The sequence below is a fragment of the Narcine bancroftii genome, chromosome 5 (genome assembly GCF_036971445.1).
Source record: "Narcine bancroftii isolate sNarBan1 chromosome 5, sNarBan1.hap1, whole genome shotgun sequence".
Lineage (NCBI taxonomy): Eukaryota > Metazoa > Chordata > Chondrichthyes > Torpediniformes > Narcinidae > Narcine > Narcine bancroftii.
Window position 1 is genome coordinate 89612095 of NC_091473.1, and position 24137 is coordinate 89636231.

General features: G+C 39.0%; 2 protein-coding genes across 8 annotated transcripts in view; one reads left to right on the plus strand and one right to left on the minus strand.

The window, feature by feature from the left end:
- The window catches only part of firrm (fignl1 interacting regulator of recombination and mitosis), a 101652-nt gene that overhangs the window by 77157 nt on the left and 358 nt on the right, over nucleotides 1-24137 (minus strand). For 3 of the 5 annotated variants that reach the window (XM_069938290.1, XM_069938289.1, XM_069938287.1), the window contains exons 2-6: nucleotides 22268-22435; nucleotides 19188-20141; nucleotides 17732-17771; nucleotides 13858-13946; nucleotides 2606-2710 (exon numbers count right to left, since the gene is read on the minus strand). In XM_069938290.1, coding sequence (XP_069794391.1) covers nucleotides 2606-2710; nucleotides 13858-13946; nucleotides 17732-17771; nucleotides 19188-19277 — 324 coding nt within the window. In that variant the 5' untranslated portion in view covers nucleotides 19278-20141; nucleotides 22268-22435. Of the gene's footprint in view, nucleotides 1-2605; nucleotides 2711-13857; nucleotides 13947-17731; nucleotides 17772-19187; nucleotides 20142-22267; nucleotides 22436-24137 lie in introns of those variants that run through there. The other 2 variants (XM_069938291.1, XM_069938292.1) reach the window with 2 other exon arrangements.
- usp1 (ubiquitin specific peptidase 1) overlaps nucleotides 19676-24137 on the plus strand; it is a 40209-nt gene continuing 35747 nt past the window's right edge. Inside the window, exon 1 of one of the 3 annotated variants that reach the window (XM_069938298.1) lies at nucleotides 19676-19775. The gene's annotated coding sequence lies outside the window, so the exon portion shown is untranslated. Of the gene's footprint in view, nucleotides 19974-24137 lie in introns of all 3 variants that reach the window. The other 2 variants (XM_069938293.1, XM_069938294.1) reach the window with 2 other exon arrangements.

Genomic DNA, 24137 nt, shown 5'->3' on the forward strand with positions numbered 1-24137 from the left:
AGTGGCCAGCATTTTTTTTTGGTGAGAATTAAACATTAATGCTTAGAAAGCCTTCCCTTGTTGTTCGTTGTATTTTAAACACTGTTACAAGTGATTTGCTGTTGCTACTGTGCTGTTTTTAAAAAATGACCAGTTCTCCAAAAAAATACATTTATCTGACATAGGGCAGGTCCTGACCATTTTGGATAATCAGAGTTGTTATGTAGATGCACCTGAGAGCATTTCCACCGCATTCAACCCATTGACTTCTAATGGGGCTTGTAATTTTAACATCGTCTTTTCCCTCCTCCACTCCTCTATTTGGTCTGGCACTCTGGTTCCCCTCCCCCTGCAAATCTAGTTTAAACCCACCACTAGCAAGCTTTCCCGCAAGGATATTAGATATTAGTCCCCTTCCAGTTCAGATGCAAACCGCCCCACTGGAACAAGTCCCACATTCCCTGGAAGAGAGCCCAATGATCTAGAAACCTGAAGCCTTTCCTCTCGCACCATGTCTTTAGCCACGTATTAAGCTGCACTATCCTCCTCTTTCTAGCCTCACTAGCATGTGACAGGAATACCAATCCTGAGTTCACTACCCTAGTCCTTCAAACTAGCACCCAATTTTCTGAACTCTCCTTGCAAGACCTCCCTCATCCTTCCTACCCATGTCATTGGTCCCTACATAGACCACAACATCTGACTGCTCACCTTTTCTCCTGAGAATGCCATGAACTTGGTTTTAGATATCTTGGACTCTGGCACCAGGGAGGCAACATACCATCCGAGATACTTGATTCTCTTCCATAGAACCTCTTATCTGTGGAACAGACAGGCAGTGGAGGGAACCCCTATGGCTGTCCCCCTCAATAACGTATAAATTTTTGATACTGTTGGGGGTGTGGGAATAACCTACTCGGGACAAGCCACAAAAATCAGATCTCTGGTACGGAATCTGGCTAAGAAGGGAAGGGAGGAGAGGAGAAGAAATGAGATGTAGTGATAAGAGATTCCATAGTGACCTCTCATCCTTCTATACTCCAAAGAGAAAAGTACCAGCTATACTTTAAAAGACATTTTCCAATCTAGGCAACATCCTGGTAAATCTCCTTTGCACCCTCTCCATACCTACCACATCCTTCCTATAATGAGGCTACCAGAACAGAACACAATACTGCAAGTGTGGTCTCACCTGAGATTTGTAGAGTTGCAACATGCAGCCCACATCCCATAGGCCTTCTTAACTATCCTATCAACTTGCACGGTGATCTTGAGGGATTTATGGATTTGGACCCCAAGTTCCCTCTGTTCATCCACACTCCTGAGTGTACTCAGCCTTCTGGTTTGTCCTTCCAAAATTCATCACCTCACACTTATCCAGATTACTTTTCCTCCCAACTCTGCATCTATATTCTATATACAACAACCTTCAGCCATATCCACAACTTCTCCAACCTTCACAACATCTGCAAACTTATTGACCCAACCTTCCCCTTCTTCACCTAGGTCATTTATGAAGATCACAAAGAGTAAGGGTATCAGCAAATAAATTTCCTACTTAATCCTCAACTGGGTAATGTGTGTAAAATAAATGTGCTTATATAAAGTTATCCTACGTGAAAACTGCCCTTGCTCCAACACAATTCCAATCACAATGCAATACAAGGACCTCTCAGTCAGTGGATGTTCAGACTATGTGGGTATGAATATTTCATTAATGCAGAAGTTTAGTCCTTGATCCACTGTATTCCAGCAGAGTGAAGTGCATTTCATTCTCACTATCCAGAAAATAGGCAGAAAAATATCTTTTCTCGGATTGCGGGCTTCTTCATAATGCAGGATATTCCCTTCACAACATGCATGTGACGTTGGGAGCATGTCAATAAGAGATGTACCACATTTGGATAGGATTTAATTCTTTCCACATTTTGGTGACATGTGAATACACAACAGATTACACTACTCTGGCCCAGTATGCTGGCAATAGTGAGAAGCCTCCAATTAACTGAACATAAAATATTCATTTGAGCCTACAAACCAATCCCATGGACAGTTCCTGAATGACCAAGGAAATCCACTGCATTCACACATGGTGTACTTATCGTGAACATTCGTGATATGGACCATTTTCCAAGACCATAAATTCCCATCAAGCAAAGGTTGCCTCTACCTTTTTAAAAAAAATACACCTTTCATTATCTTATCCATGCTAATTTATATTTTAATTTTAATCCACAATGTTTTGAATTTAACTGACAAAAGTATGCACTTTTTGAAATGTTGTATGTATTGGTCCAAAAGAGCATAGATTTGTCAATTATTAAGATGCCATTTCCTTAAAGTTGAAATAATCAGTAATGCAGAATCACTCCTGAATCAACACTGATCGCCATTAACAATATTCCATTCTATAGGTAATCCTCAAGTTTATTCCTGATCATAAAACCATTATTTTACAAGTAGTTGAAAATAAAATTAATGCCTGGAATTGAACTTAATCATTCAGTGGTTGATATGTAGTGAAAAAGCAACTCTGATCTGGAGTATTACTTATGTAAACTTACAACAATTAAAAGAGGGTTAATAATAATAAATAAAAAACAATTTCAACTCTGACAGATCCAACCTGTATTGTGTCCCTCAGTGCTGCCTGCAGATCTGTGCTCTGACTGGACAATCCCTCTGCGTGTTGTGATAACTCTTTTGCAAGCTCATCAAACAATGTCATTGCCTAGCAGAAAGAAAATAATTATGGACTTACAGAAATGACCGTTTTTGATGGTGAAAGCAAAAGAACTATTAAAATATAAAAAGTACAAAAGGATAATATCAGCAGACTGCTAAATATTACCAATTAGAGCAGGCTAGACAAAGGACATGCAGTGGATGATGAATATTTGGATTTTCAAAAGGCCTTTGACAAGATGCTGCATACGAGGCTGCTTAACAAAATGAAAGCTGATGGAATTACAGGAAAGATACTAATATAGGTAGACCATTATCTGATCATCAGGAAAACAAGAGTGGGAATAAAGGGATCAAATTCAGATTGGTTACCAGTGGGGTTCCGCAGGGGTTGGTGTTGGGGCCATTATTTTTTTTTACATTATACGTTAATGATTTGGATTGAAGAATAAATGATTTTGTGGCTAAGTTTACAAATGTTATAAAGATAGGTGGAGGGGCAGGAGGTGAGGAGGCAATGCAAGGCTGCAGAGAGAGTTAGATAGATTAGAATTGGCAAAGAAGTGCCAAATGAAATACAATGATAGAAAGGCCATCTGTCCTGAATTCACCTGAACCCACTTCCTGTACTACATGCCGAAGGAAGGTGGCTGCGAGAAAACAGCGTGAAAAGGCTCGGCGGACATCAAATTTGGCACTATCATCGTCAGAGGAGGAAGGAGAGCAGTCATCTTGCCGTGCCATGAGGTCGACGCCATCTTATTCGGGGGCAACCCAGGATGGTGGTGGTCACTTGAGTGAGGTGTATGGAGTCTCTGGAGTCCTAGCCTCGATGGTTCTAAATCAGGACAAACCTCACCAGCTTAGCAACTCCATAGTGACTGTTAAGGTAAATGGACACTCCACTAAATGCCCAATTGACACAGGCACTACTGAACGGTTCATAGCCTCATGGACTGTACAAGAACGCAACCTAAACAAGTATTCTTCCAATGATCGTATGATCCTGGTGTCTCATTTGCACTCTACTCGTATTCAAGAACATTGTATAGTACATTTGTCGTGGGTGGGGGAATTTTGTAAAATATGCCTGTATATACTTAATGAATTGTGTGCTCTGGTGCTGTTTGGTCTGGACTTCCTGTGTCACCTTAAAAATATGACCTTGGAGTATTCTGGTACCCTCCCCCCATAACAGTTTCTTGCCAAAATGGCCTCACTTTCATGAATGACCACATAGTATGTAGAAAAGTTCCTGTCTCAGTCCCACATCTGAAACACATCTCTGAAATTTCGGCTTTTGATCTGTGTAACTTTTGTGGGGTAAGTTATGATTGGTGTAAAAGAATTATACTGAACCATTCCACATCTTGCATTTTTCTTAGAAATTTGGGTGTATTTGTTCAGTTTCACTAATTTCAGGTGGGGTCAACGTTGGTCCTCAGCTTTCTCTTAAAAACGATTGAAGCTGGAGAAAACAGAAGAAGATCCCATTGGCCACTCCATATTTGTGTTTTAATTCCTTCTGTGTAACAGTCCTTAAAATATCTTATACCTTTGTCATGCCATAAATTTATATTCTATTGCCCATGTTCATAGGGAATAACACATTTTTCCACAATGGTGCTTTTATTGATATTCCTACTTTTTTCCCCCTATATATTCATTAATTTACTGCCACATTTAAATCATAAGTATTAGAATGGGGTTATCCGTCTTTTTCTTTAATGATTTGATACTCCATTTATAGATAAAGTCCTTTGCTTTCCCCTCCTCCATTGAGTACATTCTCATTTGAACCCAAGACGGGGGTTATCTTCAAGAAGAAGGCTGCGAGAAATCTAGCCTGGGGTACTCAAGAGCAATTTTTAAAGTGAAAACACACAATGCTGGACCCATCTGCAAACGCGGTGCTTTCACTTCCAGGTACGCATGTTCCACATCACGGTCGCAAACGGCACTACTGCACCACTCGCCTCAGCTCTGTAAGTCAGTTCCCAACTTTGCTCTCCATAAAGGCAACACAGGATCCACATTATAGGTTGTCACCATAAAAGGTAGAATTGCCTATTTAAAAAAAAACGAGCCGGCTTTAATGTGGGATTTCACCATAAAAAAGGCCTAATGAGTCAGATGGGGACTATGATGATGTAGGGAATCTTTTCAGCCAAGCCCAAGGTTATTTTCCACCCTTCCTGTCCATTTTTGAAAATCAAGACACGCAATAACCCCAATGTGAATCAAAACTTAGTTGTCATGGAATAACAAAAGGAGTGAATGAGCAATTGTGTCTTCTTTGGCTTGGCTTCGCAGACGAAGATTTATGGAGGGGTAATGTCCACGTCAGCTGCAGGCTTGTTTGTGGCTGACAAGTCCAATGCGGGACAGGCAGATACGGTTGCAGCGGTTGCAAGGCAAAATTGGTTGGTTGGGGTTGGGTGTTGGGTTTTTCCTCGTTTGTCTTTTGTCAGTGAGGTGGGCTCTGCGGTCTTCTTCAAAGGAGGTTGCTGCCCACCGAACTGTGAGGCGCCAAGATGCACGGTTTGAGGCGATATCAGCCCACTGGCGGTGGTCAATGTGGCAGGCACCAAGAGATTTCTTTAGGCAGTCCTGGTACCTCTTCTTTGGTGCACCTCTGTCACGGTGGCCAGTGAAGAGCTCGCCATATAACACGATCTTGGGAAGGCGATGATCCTCCAAAGAGCAGGAAAGATTAGAATAAACTTAAACTTGTTCCAGCCTTGAACTACCTATTAGCAGCTCAACAAACTTTTTTATGTGCATAACGGTCGCGAATTATGCGTACAATGGCTGCAGCGGAACTTGACTTTAAAGTACCTGTGAAACAGGAGGGTCACATGATGGAGTAGTGGCCGGTAGGATAATACCGGCCCTCTCCAGAAAAGAAGAAAAAAAGTTAACAAAAGACAAAGTTCAATAAATGCAAAATATAAGAGATAAAAGATAAAGTTGTAGAGAAGAGGAAGAAAATGGCACCTAAGAAGAAAAAAGTAAAAACAACGGGAAAAAAAAGAAAAGGCACCGGAAAAAAAAGGAGAAGGCCTTACCTGCACAAAGGAACAGAGAATTGTGATGGAGAAGAGTGCCCAATCTCCAAGTTTGTTGATGGCCCCGCGGAGTCGCGACCCCCCGACCGGTGGACTGCAAAAATGGCTCCCTGAGCCAAACAAAAGTGCACAACTGCGCACGCGCGAGGAGTTGTGCGTGCGCAGTGTGCAATCTAAGGAGAAGGAAAACACAGACGGGAGGGGGGCTCAGCCGAAGAGCGGGCAACCACGGCACGACCAGCTGAGGGATGCCTGACACCTGGACTTTCAGCTGGAAGAAGAGGAAAACTGCAGGAGAGGGAGTGAAGTACCAGGTGAGAAAGAAAGTCGGCGGGGTGAAAGGAAAGAGGAGCAGCAGCAGGAGGCTCAACAGATGAGCAGCTCAGAAGAAGAGGACCAACAGCAAGAGGCCAAGCAAGAAGAGGCCCACCCAACTAAGTGAGACAAGCAACTCATCAGGAAAGTCAGAAGACATACAGATACAAAGAACAGAAGAAGAAGACACAAACACAGCTACAGACACAGAAGAAGAGGAAGAAGAAGTCCAAGATCTGCACAGAGAAATAGAAAGTAAAACATATGGACAGAATATAGATAAAGTTTTTTTTCCCAGAACAAATGAGAGCATTAAAAGAATGGTTGTCATTAAAATTTAGTGAAAAATGAAAAGAACAGAAGATAAAATGTAAAGATTAGAAGGGGTCATGACAAAAATAGGGAAAAGAGTAGAAAATGTGGAGGAACGAGAAACGGCTGTAGAAATGGAAGTAAACGACAAGAGGAAAATTGGAAGAAAGTGATAAAAATATTAGAGGTACAAGAGTTGTTAGCTCAGAAAATTGATATGTTGGAAAATCATAGTAGGTGAAACAACATAAAAATAGTGGGCCTTAAGGAAGATGAAGAAGGGACAGATATGAAGGAATTTATAAAAGAATGGATCCTCCTGGGAATGACAGAAATACTGGAAGGAATGGAAATAGAAAGGGCACACAGAACACTAGCTCTGAAACCAAGATCCAAAACATCAAAAACCAAGATCCATTTTAGTAAAATTTTTGAGATATACGACAAGAAAAAAATATACTGGAGCCGGCGAGGAATAAAATTAGAGAAGACAATAAACCATTGGAATACAAGGATCAAAAAATATTTTTTCACCCAGACATAAGTTTTGAATTCTTAAAGAAGAGGAATGAGTTTAATACAGCAAAATCGATCCTATGGAAAAAAGGTTATAAATTTATGTTAAGACATCCAGCTGTGCTTAAAATGTTTATCCCCGGGAAGCAAAACAGACTGTTCTTGGATCCGGAGGAAACACAAGAATTTGCAGAACGTTGCAGGACAGAAGGAGAGATAAAGAGATGTAACAAGAATGAAGAACGGTGATAAAAATATATATAAAGATGTAAAAACAATGTATAAGTAAAGAACTAAAGAAGGGAAGGAGAAGGGAAGAAAGGAAGTAAGGGGGAAAAAAAAGGAAGAACTTTGTTATATGTGTAAAAATAAACTTTTCTGGGGGGAGAGAATAACCGTCACTGCGAAATCAGTTGACGCTTGCCAGGAGGTTTGCAATCCAAATGGAGAGTTGTGGTTGCCCAGCAAGGGATAAGGAGCAACTCAGAGAGGGGAGGGATATTTGGGGTTAAAGGAACATTGGATGTGGAAGTTGTTAGAGTATTTTATGCTTTAAATGTGTTGTCATACATTGAGTTTAAAAAGGGAAAACTGAGAGATGAAAATGGGGAAAAGGAGGATGGTGGTGGTGAGGAAGTGGAAATGAGGTGACTATATGACTATAAACATTAATGGAATATATAACCAAATTAAAAGGAAGAGGCTATTAAATTTACTGAAAAAAGAAAAAATAGATATAACATTTGTGCAGGAAACGCATCTAACTGAAGTGGAACATAACAAATTAAAGAGAGACTGGGTAGGGCATGTAGCGGCAGCATCATATAATTCAAAAGCTAGAGGTGTAGCTATATTAATTAATAAAAATGTACCAATCAAAATAGAGGAGGAAATAATAAATCCAGCAGGGAGGTATGTAATGATAAAGTGTCAGATATATTCAGAATTTTGGAATTTGCTCAATATATATGTACCTAATGAAGAGGATCAAAAGTTTATGCAAGATTTTTTTTGAAGATTGTAGATACACATGGAAATATATTGATAGGAGAGGATTTTATCCTTAATTTGGATCTAATGTTGGATAAAACTGGACAAAAGACTAGCAAAAAGAATAAAGTGGCCAAATTTATGGTTAAATCAATGCAGGAAATGAAACTTATGAATATATGGAGGAGACAGCACCCAAGAGAGAAGGAATACTCATATTATTCAAGTAGCCATAAAACATTCTCAAGGATTGATATGTTTTTGTTGTCGGCCCATATTCAAGGCAGAGTTAGGAAAACTGAATATAAAGCTAGATTACTATTTAATCATTCACCCCTGTTATTAGCAACAGAACTGGAGGACATCCCATCAAGAACATATAGATGGAGGTTAAACTCCATGTTACTTAAAAGGAAGGAATTTAGAGAGTTTATTGAATGCCAAATTAAAACATATTTTGAAATAAATACAGAATCAGTGAAAGACAAATTTATATTATAGGACTCAATGAAAGCCTTCATTAGAGGGCAGATAATAAGTTATGTAACTAAGATGCAAAAGGACTACAATCGGGAAATAGCGCAGTTGGAAAGGAAGATAGTAAGTACAGAAAAGGAACTAGTAAAATGGGATATAACAAAAAGGAGAGAATTGGCGGACCAAAAAATAAATTACAAAATATTTTATAAGTATAAGGTGGAGAAGAACATAATGAAAATAAAGCAAAAGTATTATGAACTAGGAGAAAAAACACAAAATATTAGCCTGGCAACTTAAAACAGAACAATCTAAAAGAACTGTATTGGCATCAAGGAAAAAGGACAAACAAATTATAAATAGAACCTAATAGAAATTAATGAGAACTTTAAGGAATTTTATGAACAATTATACCAAACTGAGAATGAGAGGAAAGATGATAAAGTAGAAGAGTTTTTAGCTAAAATTGAACTGCCACAATTGCAAGAAGAGGAACAAAACTGATAATACCATTTGAAATAGAGCAAGTACAGGATATATTAAAAAAGCTGATGAACAATAAAACTCCTGGAGAGGATGGACTCCCAATAGAATGCTGTAAAACATTTAAAGAGTTATTAATTCCTCCTCTCCTGGAAGTAATGAACCAGATAGAAGAAATACAAAACTTGCCAGATTCATGTAAGACAGCAATAATTACAGTAATACCAAAGACGGGGAAGGATCCACTAACACCAGCATCATATAGATCAATATCTCTACTTAATTCAGATTATAAGATAATAGTGAAATTATTAGCAAACAGATTGGCTGATTGTGTACCAAAAATAGTAAAACAAGATCAAACTGGACTTATGAAGAAAAGACAAACAGTAGATAATGTCTGTAAACTTATTAATCTAATTCATGCAGTTCAAGGAAATAAGAAACCAAAAGTGGCTGTTGCTTTAGACGCAGAAAAAGCCTTTGACAGAGTAGAATGGAATTATTTATTCAAAGTATTACAGAGGTTCAATCTACCAGAAAAATATATTAATTGGATTAAAGCATTATATAATGGACCATTGGCGAAGCTAACAGTAAATGGATATGTATCGAACCAATTTAAATTAAGGAGGTCAACTAGATAGGGATATCCATTATCCCCCTCACTATTCGCTTTAGCAAAAGAACCATTGGAAGAACTGATAAGAACAGAAAATAAAATAAAAGGGATAAAAATTGAGAAGGAGTATAAAATCAGTTTATGTGCAGATGACATCATTTTATACTTAACAGAACCAGAAATATCAATAAAAGAATTACACAAGAAATTGAAGGAGTATGGAGAAATATCGGGGTACAAGATCAACGCAAATAAAAGTGAAGTGATGCCAATGAGTAATGTGGATTATACAGAATTTAAAAAAGAATCACCATTTAAATGGCAAACACAAGCAATCCGATATCTAGGTATTAGGTTAGATAATAACTTAAGCCACCTGTACAAATTAAATTATCAGCCACTAATAAAGAAATTGCAGGAAGACTTAGAACATTGGAAAGAATTACCGCTAACATTGATAAGGAGGTAAATTGCATTAAAATGAATGTCTTCCCAAGGATACAATACTTATTTCAATCATTACCAATTCCCTTAACAGAGAAATTCTTTAATGAAATAAAAATAATAAGGAAATTCTTATGGAAAGAGGGGAAACTGAGGATAGCGTTAGATAAATTAACAGAGAAGTACAACAAAGGTGGTTTGCAGTTACCAAACTTTAAAAATGATTATAGAGTAGCACAATTAAGGTACTTATCAGATTTTTACCAGACAAGGGAAAAACCAGACTGGACTAAGATAGAACTAGATAACATAGGGGAGAAGGTACCAGAACATATACTTTATAAGTGGGATAAAAAGCTGGTACAATATAAAAGCTCACCAGTACTGCATCATTATATATATGGAAAAAGATCCACTTAGAAAGGAAAAAAAATGAACCAAAATTACTATTGACGCAAAATCTACTAATTCCTTTTACAATAGATAATCTTTCCTTTAGAGAATGGGAGAGAAAAGGAATCAAAAGAATAGAAAATTGTTTTTTGGGAAATAATTTATTAACATTTGAACAGATGAAGTACAAATATGGAATAACTCTGGTTAAATTTTTGCATATCATCAACTGAAATCTTATTTAAAGGTAAACTGGGAAACAGACTGAGATTACCAGAAGGAAGCAGCTTTGAATATGTGATTACAGATACAATGATAATAAAAAGATTTATAATGAACATGTACATCAAGCTGCAAGATAAGGAAAATGATGAAATAAACTATAAACCCAAACAAAAGTGGGAAAAGCATTAAAAAATGAAACATGGGAAAAGTTATGTTCTGGAACTATAAAGAATATAATAAACACAAGGTTACGCACAATACAGTATAATTGGCTACACAAGTTATATATCACTCCCCAAAAGTTAAAAAAAAATGGGATCCAAGAGTATCAGATAGATGTTTTTACTGTAAGAAGGAAATGGAAACAACAGTACATGCAATTTGGGCATGTGAGAAAGTGAAAATGTTTTGGGAAGATCCAAATCCAATATTAAATAAAATCACAAAAAATAACATACCAAAAAATCCAGAGATCTTTCTTTTAAGTAATATAAGAAGTAAGGAATTAGGTCTCAAATTGGATAAAGTGCAAAAAAGATTTATTATGATAGCCTTAGCAGTAGCAAAAAAATGTATAATATCAACTTGGAAAATGGAAGAGAGCATGAGAATACAGCAATGGTACATGAAAATGAATAAATGTATTCCATTGGAAAAAATAACATATAATTTAAAAAATAAAGTCACATTATTTGAACAAATTTGGGAAACGTACATGGAACATAATAGAGACGGCTTGCCTCGGACCTCCACCCCCTAAAATGATAAGAAGACAAATCGACTTGATCCAGTGTGTAAAAGTAATGACACATCTTTCTTGTTTATTTTTCATTGTGTGATGACATTGATTAATGGTTTTATTGTATTGTATATGTTGAATATTTATTGGTTTTGGAGGGGAGTGGGAAGGGCGGGAGGGAAGGTAGGGGGGGAAATAAAGGGAGAAAATGCCACTGTGTATATTTAATGAGAAACGTTTGTATATATTTTGGTTGATATGGTTCATAGTGTGAAAAATAAAAATTTATGTGCATAACAGTCGCAAATTTTGTGTTAAATGGCTACAGAGGAATTGCCAACACTGTCCTGATTACTACCTGCTGATCAGAGCTGAGTGCTAAAGTCTGTAACAGGACATGCTTGCAGCATGAGGTGTTGAGAACTCCTAATCAAGGGTGTCTGTCTGAAATGTTCAAGCGTATTGACAACTGATTGATAAGAAGCAGTCTCAGACCTTGTTCAGGGTTCCTTTGGTTATAGTTTCATAAGTGAGACTAGAAGCCATATAACCATATAACCACTTACAGCACAGAACAGGCCAGTTCGGCCCTACTAGTCCATGCCGTAACAAATCCCCACTCTCCTAGTCCCACTGACCAGCACCCGGTCCATACCCCTCCAGTCCTCTCCTATCCATGTAACTATCCAGTCTTTCCTTAAATGTAACCAATGATCCCGCCTCGACCATGTCTGTCGGAAGCTCATTCCACATCCCTACCACCCTTTGCGTAAAGAAAGCCACTTTCAGGTGTCCACAAAACCCGACTGTAAAGCAACCTATTATACTCATATGCAGCTGTCGGTGGCCACCTGAAAGTGGAGAACCCAGCCAGGAGGTTTACCTACCCAACCCTTCTCCTGTAGGTATGATATCCTGCTCCAAGAATTCCCCCATTGCACCTGAAAGCAGTTTTCAGGTGCCTAGAAGTGGGAAGGCTGTTGACAGTCAGCTGGAGATCCACTGACAGCCCCGCTGCCAAAACATACCCTCCCTGCTGCCTGACAGTCCCCCGGCGTGGGACTACAGGGCTGTGGTGCCCAGTGGGGGAGTACAGGGCTTATGCATGCACAAAAAATCCCGCTAAATTTAAAAGGTGAGAGCTTTCACTAAGTCAGGATTCTCCAGGACAGCTGCCCCAGCCCCTTACTCCCACCCTCCCCGCCATCCCGGCTGCCCCAGACCCATACTCCCCCGCTGGCCGCCCCAGCCCCTTACTACCTCCCCCCCACCCCGTATTACTCCGCCAGCCACCCCAGCCCCATACTCCCGAGCCCCGTACTTCCCCCCCAGCCCTGTACTCTCCGCCAGCCACCCAGCCTCATACTTCCCCCCCCATCCCAGTCCCTTACTTCCCCCCCCCCCAGCCCTGTACTCCCCTGCCAGCCACCCCAGCCCCATACTCCCCTGCTAGCCGCCCCAGCCCTGCAGTCCCACACCGGGAGGGGGGGGAGGTTTCAGGCAGTGGAGAGGGGGCTGTCAGGCAGCGGGGAGACGAGCTGTCAGACTGCTGCCCCTGCTCAGAGCCGGTGTTAGCTCTGTGGCCCTTCTCCCCGCTTCAGACCTTTCAGATGGCAGAACACCTCCTTCAGTGCTGCCACCTGAATGTCTCTTTACAGACAATTATAGCCTGCTCCAGAGCTGCATTCTCCAGGCGATTCCACCTGAAAGCGGTTTCTGTATATCAACTGAGCCATGCAAGCCTAATAGAGGGTGTATGATTTTAGACAAACATGTAGCTCGGTAACAGGTAATTTCAGCCCATGAGTCCATGCTACCCAATTTACACCCCATTAACCTTCACCCTTCACCCAGTACATTTTGAATGGTGGGAAAAAACCAGAGCCCCCAGAGAAAACCCACATAGACATGGGTTACAGACAGTGTGGGATTCGAACCCCGGTCTGGTCCCAATTGCTGGTGCTGTGAATTAAGTACATTGGGTCGGAAGTTATTCCCTGGGTCTGACCAAGAAAAGGACGGAGCTCCACCACAGATCACAAGAAACTGCAGATTTGTGAAAGCTACTCACACATTACCTCCTCCCCTCAATCAACTCCATTTATACCTCTTTTTAGGAAGAAGATTTGCAAGTATTAGATCATGCGTGACCATATTTCTTTCCTTACATTATCCTGAATGAACTCATAATAATAATGCTGTCTTTGCTCTGTACCAAATGATATCTCTCTGTAACTCTGCACTTCTATACTGTATCTTACTTGCTCTACTATATGAGATGTCTCATTGAACTGCTTGAAAAGCCGACTTCATCACCGTATCTCAGTACATGTGACAATAAACTTGAAATTGAGCTCTCCCTCCTAATCAGCAGCATCTCTCAGCCAAAAATACTGGCATGGAAGCTGGGTGAAAAAAAGAATCAAACTTAATGATGGTTCCCTATTGTGGTAAGCTTTGTCAAACTAGATTAACTGATGGCATCTTGATAGGTATGCAATAGATTCAAATAAGATGATCAATTCCTTTAAGAACATTGGAAGAAAATGACACAGCTTTGCATATTTTAGAGTGAATAAAAAATACATGGAAACTTGAAATATACATACCTTAGGCAATACTTGAGAGGAAAATGTCTGTTCTATCTCAGAAAGACTGATGTGGGGCAAGATCTTGTCTGTGAGAATCTTCAATACTCCTTCAAAGAATATCAAGTAATTTGACCAAAAATATTTAGTTTATGAATATTATTTTCTACTTTACTTCTCAAATAAGTTTTATTCTCCACTTTTGAATATTTAATTTCAACATTTGATAAAGAAATCACAAATGGGAACATAGAAAAAAATTGTGAAAACGAGATTGAAAACCAGTGAATGAAAAGCAAAAATATGCGAATTCTTATTTTACATGTGGACACATAACAACACATCTCTTCACCAAAAGAATAAAAACAATAAGAACATAAATTAATAAATGTTAAAATATTTAATTCAATGATAAAATTACAAAACAAAAATAACATAGCAAAGAGAAAAATCGTATGATTAAGAGACAAAGAAAACGAAGAGGAAAAACATTAAAGAGAGAGATAAACCAGGTTGTAAAAATAATTCCAGAGAGGTAAAAGTAAAATTTCAAGTGTCAGGAGTTGTTTAGTACTATTTCGTTTTTTCAAAGCTGTAAAATTTCACTTACATATGAATGAATAAGTTCACAAGATCACAAGATAAAGGAACAGAAGCAGGCCACTAGGCCCATCAAGTCTGTTCCGTGACTCTACACTGAGCTGAACTATGCTCACACCTAGTTCCAATTTCCACCCTTTTCCCCATATCACTTGATACCCTTATTAATTAGATACTTCTCCATTTCATGTTTAAATTCTCCCAATGATCTGGCCTCCACCGCTTATGCAGCAGTGAGTTTCACAGATCTACGACCCTCTGACTAAAGAAGTTCTTCCTTATCGGTTTTAAATGGATAATTTCCAATTTTAAGACTGTGACCCCTTGCCCTTGATTCACCCACCAAGGGAGACATTTTATCTACATTCACTCTGTCAAAAACCTTTCAAAATTCGAAATGTCTCTATGAGATCCCCTCTCATTCTTCTACATTCCAATGAATACAATCCAAGAGCTGCCAAATGTTCCTCATGTGTTAGCTCTTGCATTTCAGGAATCATCCTAGTATATCTCCTCTGCCCCCCCTCCAACAATAAGCTTCTTCAGGTGCATTTTCCGCCAAGAATGTGCCTGGAGAAGCGGATTCAGACCTGTGGAATGGTTGTTCAGGTGGCAGTGCTGAAAGCGAAGTACTGACCATCTGAAAGGGACAACTTCACGGGAGGCACCTCGGAGCGCACTCCAGCTCCTGTTCCTTTGGGACGCCAGCACCGGGGCAGCCGACGCGGGACGTCCCCACACTAATCCCATTGCCCCGCGCTCTCCCCAGAGCTCTTTATTACACACTGTGGGGCGGCCGGCATGGGCTCTCAGAGCTGGGGCAGCCGGCGCGGGACGTCCCCACATTGATCCCACTGCCCCGTGCTCTCCCACAGCCCTGTATCAGTCCCCACACTGTGGGGCGGCTGGTGCGGGATGTCAGAGTTGGGGCAGCTGACACGGGATGTCCCCACATGATCGCACAGCCCTATATCAGTCCCCACACTGTGAGGCGGCCGACGCGGGCTGTCAGTGATGGGGCGGCTGGCATGGGCAAAGCAGTGGGATCACTGTGGGTACTGATATAGGGCTGTGGGGAGAGCACGGGGCAGTGGGATCAGTGTGGGGACGTTCTGCGCTGGCCGCCCCCCTGTGTGAAGACTGATACAAGGCTGTGGGGAGAGCATGGGGCAGTGGGATCAGTGTGGGGACTGACATGGGGCTATGGGGAGAGAGTGGGGCAGTGGGATCATTGTGAGGATCGACACGGGGCTGTGGGGAGAGTGGGGAAGTGGGATTAGTATGGGGACAGCCTGTGACGGCCACCCCAGTGCTGACAGCCCCTGTCAGGGGGCAGGGGCAGTGGGAAGGGGAGCTTTCAAGCACTCGTTAGCTGACTGTCACCCCCTTAGCAGCCGCTTTCAGGCGGCTGCATTCAGGTGCCAGGGGTGACCTCAGTGCTCTTGCGATTATCCCTCCTGGAGGAGGGTTACAAAGTTTGCCTCGCATGTGCCTCCTGCGCTTTCACGTTGCCTCCCATAATATGCAGCTTTACATCGGGGGATTTTAGCCACCTGAAAGTGCCTAACATCACATCCTTTCTAAGAAGGGGCCCAAAACTGCACACAGTGCTCCAAATGAGGTCTCACCAGTGCCCCATAGAGCCTCATCAACACCTCTTTACTTTTATGTACTATTCCTCTTGAAATGAATGCCAACAATAGCGTTCGTTTTCTTCACTACCAATCCAACCTGGTCATTAACTCTTAGGTTTCCCTGCACAAAGATACCCAGGTCTCCTTGTACTTCAGAGGTTCGAATTTTCTCCCCATCCAGAAAGTTCTCTGCCGTTTATTTCCACGGCCAAAATGTACAACTGTACACTTCTCAACGTTGTATCTCATCTGCCATATTTTTGCCCAGTCTCCTCATCTGTCTATATCCTTCTGCAACTTTACAGTTTCTTCAACACTTCCTGCTCTGTCACCTTATCTTGGCGTCATCTGCAAATTTGGCCACAAAACCATTCATTCCATAATCCAAATCATTAAGTGTAAACAGCAGCAGTCCCAAGACTGACTCCTGCGGTATACGGCTTGTTACAGGCAGCCATCCTGAATGGATAATTTCAACCCTTTGCTTCCTGCCTATCAGCCATTTTTCTATCCAGTCTAATATCATCTCTGTAATTCCATGGGCCCTCATCTTAATAAGAAGCCTAACATGCGGCTCCTTTCGAAAATCCAAATATACAACATCCACAGCCTCCCCTTTGTCTATCCTATTTGAGATTTTTTTCAAAAAACTCTAATAGGTTAGTCAGGCAGGATCAAAATATCTCTTAGATATTTTAAAAACTCTCTCTCTCCTGGGATCCAGTAATTTCCTGTCCATCCCAATCCCCTGTCACTTTAAAATCCCCCATAATTATTTTGATATTATCCTTATGACATGCCCTTTGTATTTCCAGCAGTAATTCATAGTCCACTTCCTGGCTGCTGTTTAGGGGCCTGTATATAACTGCTAATATAATTCAAGTTTCAATTACTCTCAACCTTCACATTTTTTAATGCCAAGTCTACTGATGTAGCAAAACTTTGAGGAACAAGACAATGCAACAATATTTTGATTTCCATTGGGTACATTGCACACAGAAAAGTCACTGTCCAACTGGCTTTGTAATAATTAATGAGTTGATACTGCAACTGCAAAATTCTGTGCTATTAAGTAGAACATATGCTTTCTAAGCACATGTTATTATTTTGTACCACAAATAAAACAAATTTTGAAGTATATTCGAGGCAACAAAGCTAAAACATAATTTAATATTCATTTTAAAATGCTTTTATATTGGAAGAATTTATTTTATAGTTAATTTATATAATGCAAATCCTTACAAATAGTTCTCTGACGATTAGCACATTTTTGCAAATCGTGTATCAGGTGCTGGATAATTCTGTTAGTTGTTCATGGACTAAAGTAAAGAATTCCAACTTTCTTTCAAGTCTCCAAATCTCCCAACCACAAATAAGCACTGATTTTCCCTACCTAACCCACCAATTCCATGAAGAAACCACTTCCATGAGTACAAATCTCAGCAGTACTTGCTCAAAAGCCACCAGAATGACATTAATTCAATCTTTATAACTAGAGTGGGCAAAGTTGAAAAAAGCTAAAGAAAATCAATACAGCCTCATGTGATGGAGAAGTACTTCATAGTGAAAGCTGTTAAAGATAAGTGAAAAGTAATAATCAATTATTTCATTTTTAGGCTCTATCGAATGATTGGTACACAGTGTGTTCAGCCATTACTTACGTAATTGTTCACTTCCACTCTTGCTACATTGGTATATGCAGTAAAAAATGTTAAAGAGAATATTATTATTGCAACTTAAATCATTGAAAGGTGAGGACATAACAAACATTAAAAATAATAGCGTTAAACAGGAAAGTCCACAGACACTGTGATTGTAGTGCAATACACAAAAGTGCAGGAGAAATTCAGCAGGTCAAACAACACTATAGGAAGCAAAAGGATATAACCAAAGTTTTGGGCCTGAGTCTTCATCATGGTATGAGCAAAAAGCAAGCAGGTGCCTGAATAAATAGGTGGTGGGAGGGAATGAGAAGAGACAAGGAAAGAAGGGCAGGGGAGGAGCACAGGCAACTGGCAAGAGGTCAGAGGTGGATATTAATGGGAGGGCAGAAAAGTGTGAAGTCATCCCCCTTCCATCTTCATTCAGAGAACTATCCTAACTTATCAGCTTTTCTCTTCTGCCCTCCCACTCATATCCTCTGACCTCTTGCCTGTTGGCCTGTGCTCCTCGCACTGCCCCTTCGCTAGCTGAATGGTGTTGATTATATCCCTTTGCTTCCTGTGAACGCAGTGTGACCTGCTGAGTTTCTCCAGCATTTTTGTGTATTGTATTAAGGATAAAAGTAGTTCATAAAAATCGGAAGTATCTTTCCTCAGCAGAATAATAACCTAAACTGCCTCTAATACATGCATTGCTGCAACTTAATCAGACTACATAAAGAAAGATATCCAGTTAACTTTCAGTTTAATGAAACTACTTCAGGAATGTCAAGATGAAAGTAAAAATGTTCAGAGGATTTTTCTTGTGAGCATACTCAATCTTGGTTTCTCATATCTCCTGATCTACATCTTGCCTTTTGTTATCAATTATAATACATGAACATTTACCCCCTCCATAAATCTTTGTCCACGAAGCCAAGCCAAAGAGAAGATAATACATGGAGTAACATCACCATTACTTAAAACTCTTAACTATCTGCCGCCAGACTATCCATTCAAGTAATTTTGTTTTCAATAAATTATTTTTGTCTTTTTAACTAAATGATCCCACTCCCAGACACCTGGGAATGAAGTGTTGGAGGGCAGGCAGCCAGGCTGAATGTACATCGTGACACACTGCAGTCAGATTTGTAGATATGATATTCCAACCTCACATTTCTATTATAAAGATCATCAACTTCTACCACCAAAACATAATTTGCTCCTCCTTCTGTCAGATCTGCTGCTGAAGATTTCATATCTCCCTTCTCTACTTGCCAAGCAAGGTCCTTATGGTATGAGCTCAGGCCCTAGACGCTGCGTGTACCACTGAGTTTCTCCAACCCTTTTGTGTATTGCATTAAAGCTATTAACGGTCTTGGCAAACTAACTTGACTAATTTTTTTTGTAATCGTTATTAGCTTTTGTAATACAAAATCCAAATAATGAAATGTCAAATTAAACAGTGAAAGGATATAATACATTCAGGCAAAATCAGTTTCACCTTTTTCCTGCACATCTCCTCGTTCCAATTGCAAACTTCTTCTATCAAAGAATTTTGGGACATTCTAAAGATTCCTCACTTTGAAAATTCTCCACAGTAGAAAATACGCTGATTCTTTGGCGGAAGGTCAGAAATTAAATTTGCAAAAAGTTGTATTTCATCCAGAGTTTGAGGTAAAACAAAGCCAACACCCGACAACACGTACGTCTTCCAACAGTTAACTTTCCATTAAATTCAGCATGATCTGTGTTTTGTTTGACTGCTCGGTCACTTTGCACATGCAGCGCCGACCATTCTTCCCTCCATGAAACTCAAATGCTTCTGTTCCCAGCAGCCTTCATCACAGCAAAAATCGAAAAACGCCTACTGCGCAGGTGCACCATTCCTTCTCCCGGGACCGTGCCCAAATGGAACATGTGCGCATGTGCGTCAACCGAACGCTTGTTTCCGTCGATGCGGGATCCGACTGAGTGCGCATGTGCGTCAACCGAAGGCTTGTTTCCGTAGATGCGGGAATCGACTGAGCGCGCATGTTCAAAATAACCTGAAAACTCCTCTCAGGTGAGAGTCAACGCGAGTTTGTGTTTTGAAAGGTTGGCTCATATTCGAGCTGGTGCGGGATTGAGCACCTCGAGGACAGGCGGTGTCGCTTTATGCAAATAGTGATGATACAAGAGCAAGAAACTAGAAATTGCTTTGGGGTTTCGAGCATTTCTAAAGCTGAATTCGGATGTTGTCCAGGATACATCAACTGCAGCGGTAAAGTGTTTCTGTTTAAATGTCATTGTAAGTTGGGCATTGTAAGTTGGGCATTGTAAGTTGGGCATTGTAAGTTGGGCATTGTAAGTTGGGCATTGTAACTTCTGCAAACTTCTACATTAAAAACGTTGTTAAGCTTCATTCAGTTGATAGCATTTTCCCTTTCGTCTGAGGAATTTCAAATTCAGTTAATAAATTAAGCAAATAAGATAAATTGGCAATTTGGTGCAGCACTCTGATATTGTGTCACACGACCCTTCCTGGTAAAACTCAATTCCCATTTATGGAGGGTAAATATCAGAAGAACAAATCAGTGTTCTGCAGTGACCTGGTTGGTGTAATATCTTAATCATTACAGTACTGAAATGCACGATTTGGTTGCTTTATTACTCTTTAGGAAATCTTTTTTTATTATTTTAGTTCCTATATAAAAGTTGTTTTATATCATTGATGTTAACTGATTGTAAAACACTTGGGTTCCTTTGATCATGAAAGACACACAAAATATGTAAGCCCATTCAAATTTATGGAAGTATATTTTGAGTGTCTAAAGATGAAGTATGACTGTTATTTGTTCAATGATCCTTGACATTTTTGGTTAACAAATGTTGGGTATAAAATTAAAAATGGACTGGCATCATTTTTTACATTTATTTAATAAAATTCCAAACTGTGACCATTCATGAAGTTTTTCCTAAATTAACAAAGTCTCTTTAACTTTCTGACATTGCCATGCCATCCTAAAATTCTTGACCCTTGAAGAAACTTTTTTCTTGCTAAAATTCTCAATTTCTATGATGCAAATTAAACTGGCCCTGTTGTGAGCCCAGAGGACTCCAAAACCCAGCAACAATAGACAACGGTTATTTAAACAAAAGTTGCTTTTAATTTTCTTTAAACATAAAAACAGGATCAAACTTTAACTTATTACTATTAACTTAACCCCCTTTTAATTCTAAGCATACATATATGTATCGAATACATGTTTAGGAAAGTTCTTTAATTCGCAGTCCAATCATTCACTTTTCCAAGTTCACCAATATCAGGCAATTCTTGTACTGTGCACAGAATTTAACATTTATGAATCTTCAACTAAAGCATTAAATGAAGTTATGGATGAGGAAAAATAGAACGATAGGTTCTAAGGGTAAATTATTGACTTTAATACTGATATATAATAATCAACTTATTCCTTTTACAATGCATAATCAATGTTTATTACATTGGAAATCTAAAGGTATAAAAAATTTGGGGAATTGTTTTAAAGAAGGTAAATTTTTATCTTTTAATCAAATGAGGGAAGATTTTGGTATTAATGAGAATTCTTTATTCGTTTATTATCAACTTCAATCTTTAGTAAAAATAATATTTGGTAGAGATATGATTTTACCTAAATTGACTAAATTTGAATCTTGTGATTGTACCAAAGAAGGGATATATTTCATTGATGTATCAAATATTACAGGAGAGTATGGAAAAAAAAGGATATTAATTTTATTTTTGAGGATGACTGGTTAGATATTTGCCATTATAGTGTTACTAGATTGATAAATGTTCGTTATGCAATGGTTAATTATAATTTTTTACATCAATTGTATTTAACATCTGAAAAGTTTTTTAAAAAATATGGTTTTAGTGAATCAGACTCTTGTTTTAGATGTGGTAATTCGGTTGGAACTTTTTTTCATGCTGTTTGGTTATGTGTACATATACAATCTTTTTGGAAAGCAATTCAATTGTTTTTGGAACATTTGTTTAAGATTTAAATACTTTTAGACCCGGCAATATTTTTGTTGGGTAAATTGAAGCCTTTGAAAGATTTGGGATTAGATAAATTTCAGATTGCTTATATATATTTAGCTTTATTTGTAGCAAAAAAATGTATAGCAAGTAGATGGAAAAATGCTAATGTGATTGATATTAATAGATGGCATAATGAGATTAAAACTTGTGTGGTAATGGAAAAAAATCATATGTTTTACATGATAATTATTCTTTTTTTTTCTTAATAAGTGGTCTTTATATTCAGAATATTTACATTTAAATTTACTTTGATTAGATTTTAGTAAATATATTTTAGTTTATATTTTAGTTTTTTTTTCTTTTTGGCTCTCCTAAAGAGAGCTGGCTGAGAGGGGGAGGGGGCGTTCTTTTTATATATATATTTTTTTATTGTTCACAATATGTACTTTTTTTTACTGTATGTAATAACCTTGTTGAATGAATAAATAAAGTTGTGAAAAAATAATTTATGAATCTTCACCAGGGTCTGGTGCTTAAAGTTAAATAATTACCACTCAGGAAGGTTCTTGTTGGTTTCAGAGAGATATTTGTTGCTCGTTGGATACACACATACAAGTGACAATCAGACATTTCAGTGTCTTGCTGAAGAAACTTGCCCCATCATGTTTTCCAAATGATAATCTCTTCTTCCAGGTCGCCACAGAATTCCTCTTGTTTCCCTTATTTCAGGAGAAATATTTTAGCCAACTATTTTTTCTTGTAAGGACTACAAGGGTTTTGAACAGGCATTAGCTTTGAATGTCTGAAATCCTTTGTATGTTTCTAATCTCTGACAGCATTGTGCTATTCACTGCAATTGTGGTCTATTTATAATGTCTTAATCTGTTGTTCTGTAAATAACTGTACTAGTTTTGATTGATTGCCTTGATTTGTTCAGCACTTTTGTCAATGCAAGTTGGAAAAAAATATTATACATAAAGAACTTCAACCTGAAATCAGCTCAAATGAAAGTTTATATGAAAATCTATTTACTATGCTTTGTGATCGTGTTGTTTTAATTTCCATTTACCTATATTTTGATTTCTTTTGAGAGACTGCTTGGGGAAACAGTTCCAGCTGGAATCGAATCATCTTTCAAATCAGTGTCTTGTATTATAATAACTGTCTTGCTATATAAATTTAAAGCTCTGTATGCATTCCATTAACCATAAAGGTCCCAACAATACCTTTCACAGAAGAGCTGAATTGATGTTTTTTTTGTTTAAACCTTTTGATAAGAACATAATAGGAGTATGTTACCCAGCCCAAAGAGTCTGTTCTGCCATTTAATAAGATTGTAGCTGATCCAGCTCTACCTACCTACCTTTTCTCCATAACCATTAAATCTCCAACTATGCAAAAATCCATTTAAGACTGATGACATAGGAGCAGAAATAGACTATTCAGCCCATTGAGTCTGGCCTGCCAATTAATCATGAGCTGATCCATTTTCCCACTCAGCCCTACTACCTGGCCTCCCCATAACCCTTGTCCTAGCTAATCAAGAACCTATCAATCTCTGCCATAAATGTACCCCATGACCTGGCCTCCACAATCACCTATAGCAACAAATTTCAGAGATTTACCACCCTCTGGCTGAAGAAATTCCTCTAAGCAGATGCCCTTCAATCCTGAAGTTGTACCCTCTTGTCCTAGACTCTCCCACCATGGGAAACAATCTTTCAAAAACCGCACTATCTGTGCCTTTCAGTATTCAAAATGTTTCAAATAAATTTCCCCTCATTCTCTTACTTCTAAATTCCAATGTTTAAAGGCCAAGAGCACTCAAATGCTCATCATATGATAGCCCTTCCATTCGTGAAATTATCCTAGTGAACCTACTTTGAACACTCTTCAATGTCAGCACATCCTTTCTTAAACAAGGACCCCCAAACTGCTCACAATACTCCAAGTAGGGTCTCACTAACACCTTATAAAGCCTCAATATCATGTCGCTGCTCTTCTATCTTGTTCCCCTGGAGATGAATGCCAGCTTTGCATTTGCTGCCTTCATTACTGACTCAAATTGAAAGTTTACCTTCAGGCTATCCTGCATGAGGTCTTCATGACCTTTTGTATTTTTAGTTATCTCTCCATTTAAAAAAAAAATCTACCAAAGTGCATGACTGTATACTATCTGGCATGGTATTTCATTTGCCACTTCTCTGCCCATTCTCTTAATCTGTTTAATCCTTCTGCATCAACACTACCTGCTCCTCTACCTACCTTTGTATCATACGCAAAATTGGCCATAAAGCTATTCATTACATAATCAAAATCATAAAAAGAAGTGGTCCAAACACTGATGTGGCAGCCAATCAGAATATGAATCTTGTATCTCAACCTTCTGCTTCCTGCCAATCTTCTATGCATGGTAGTATG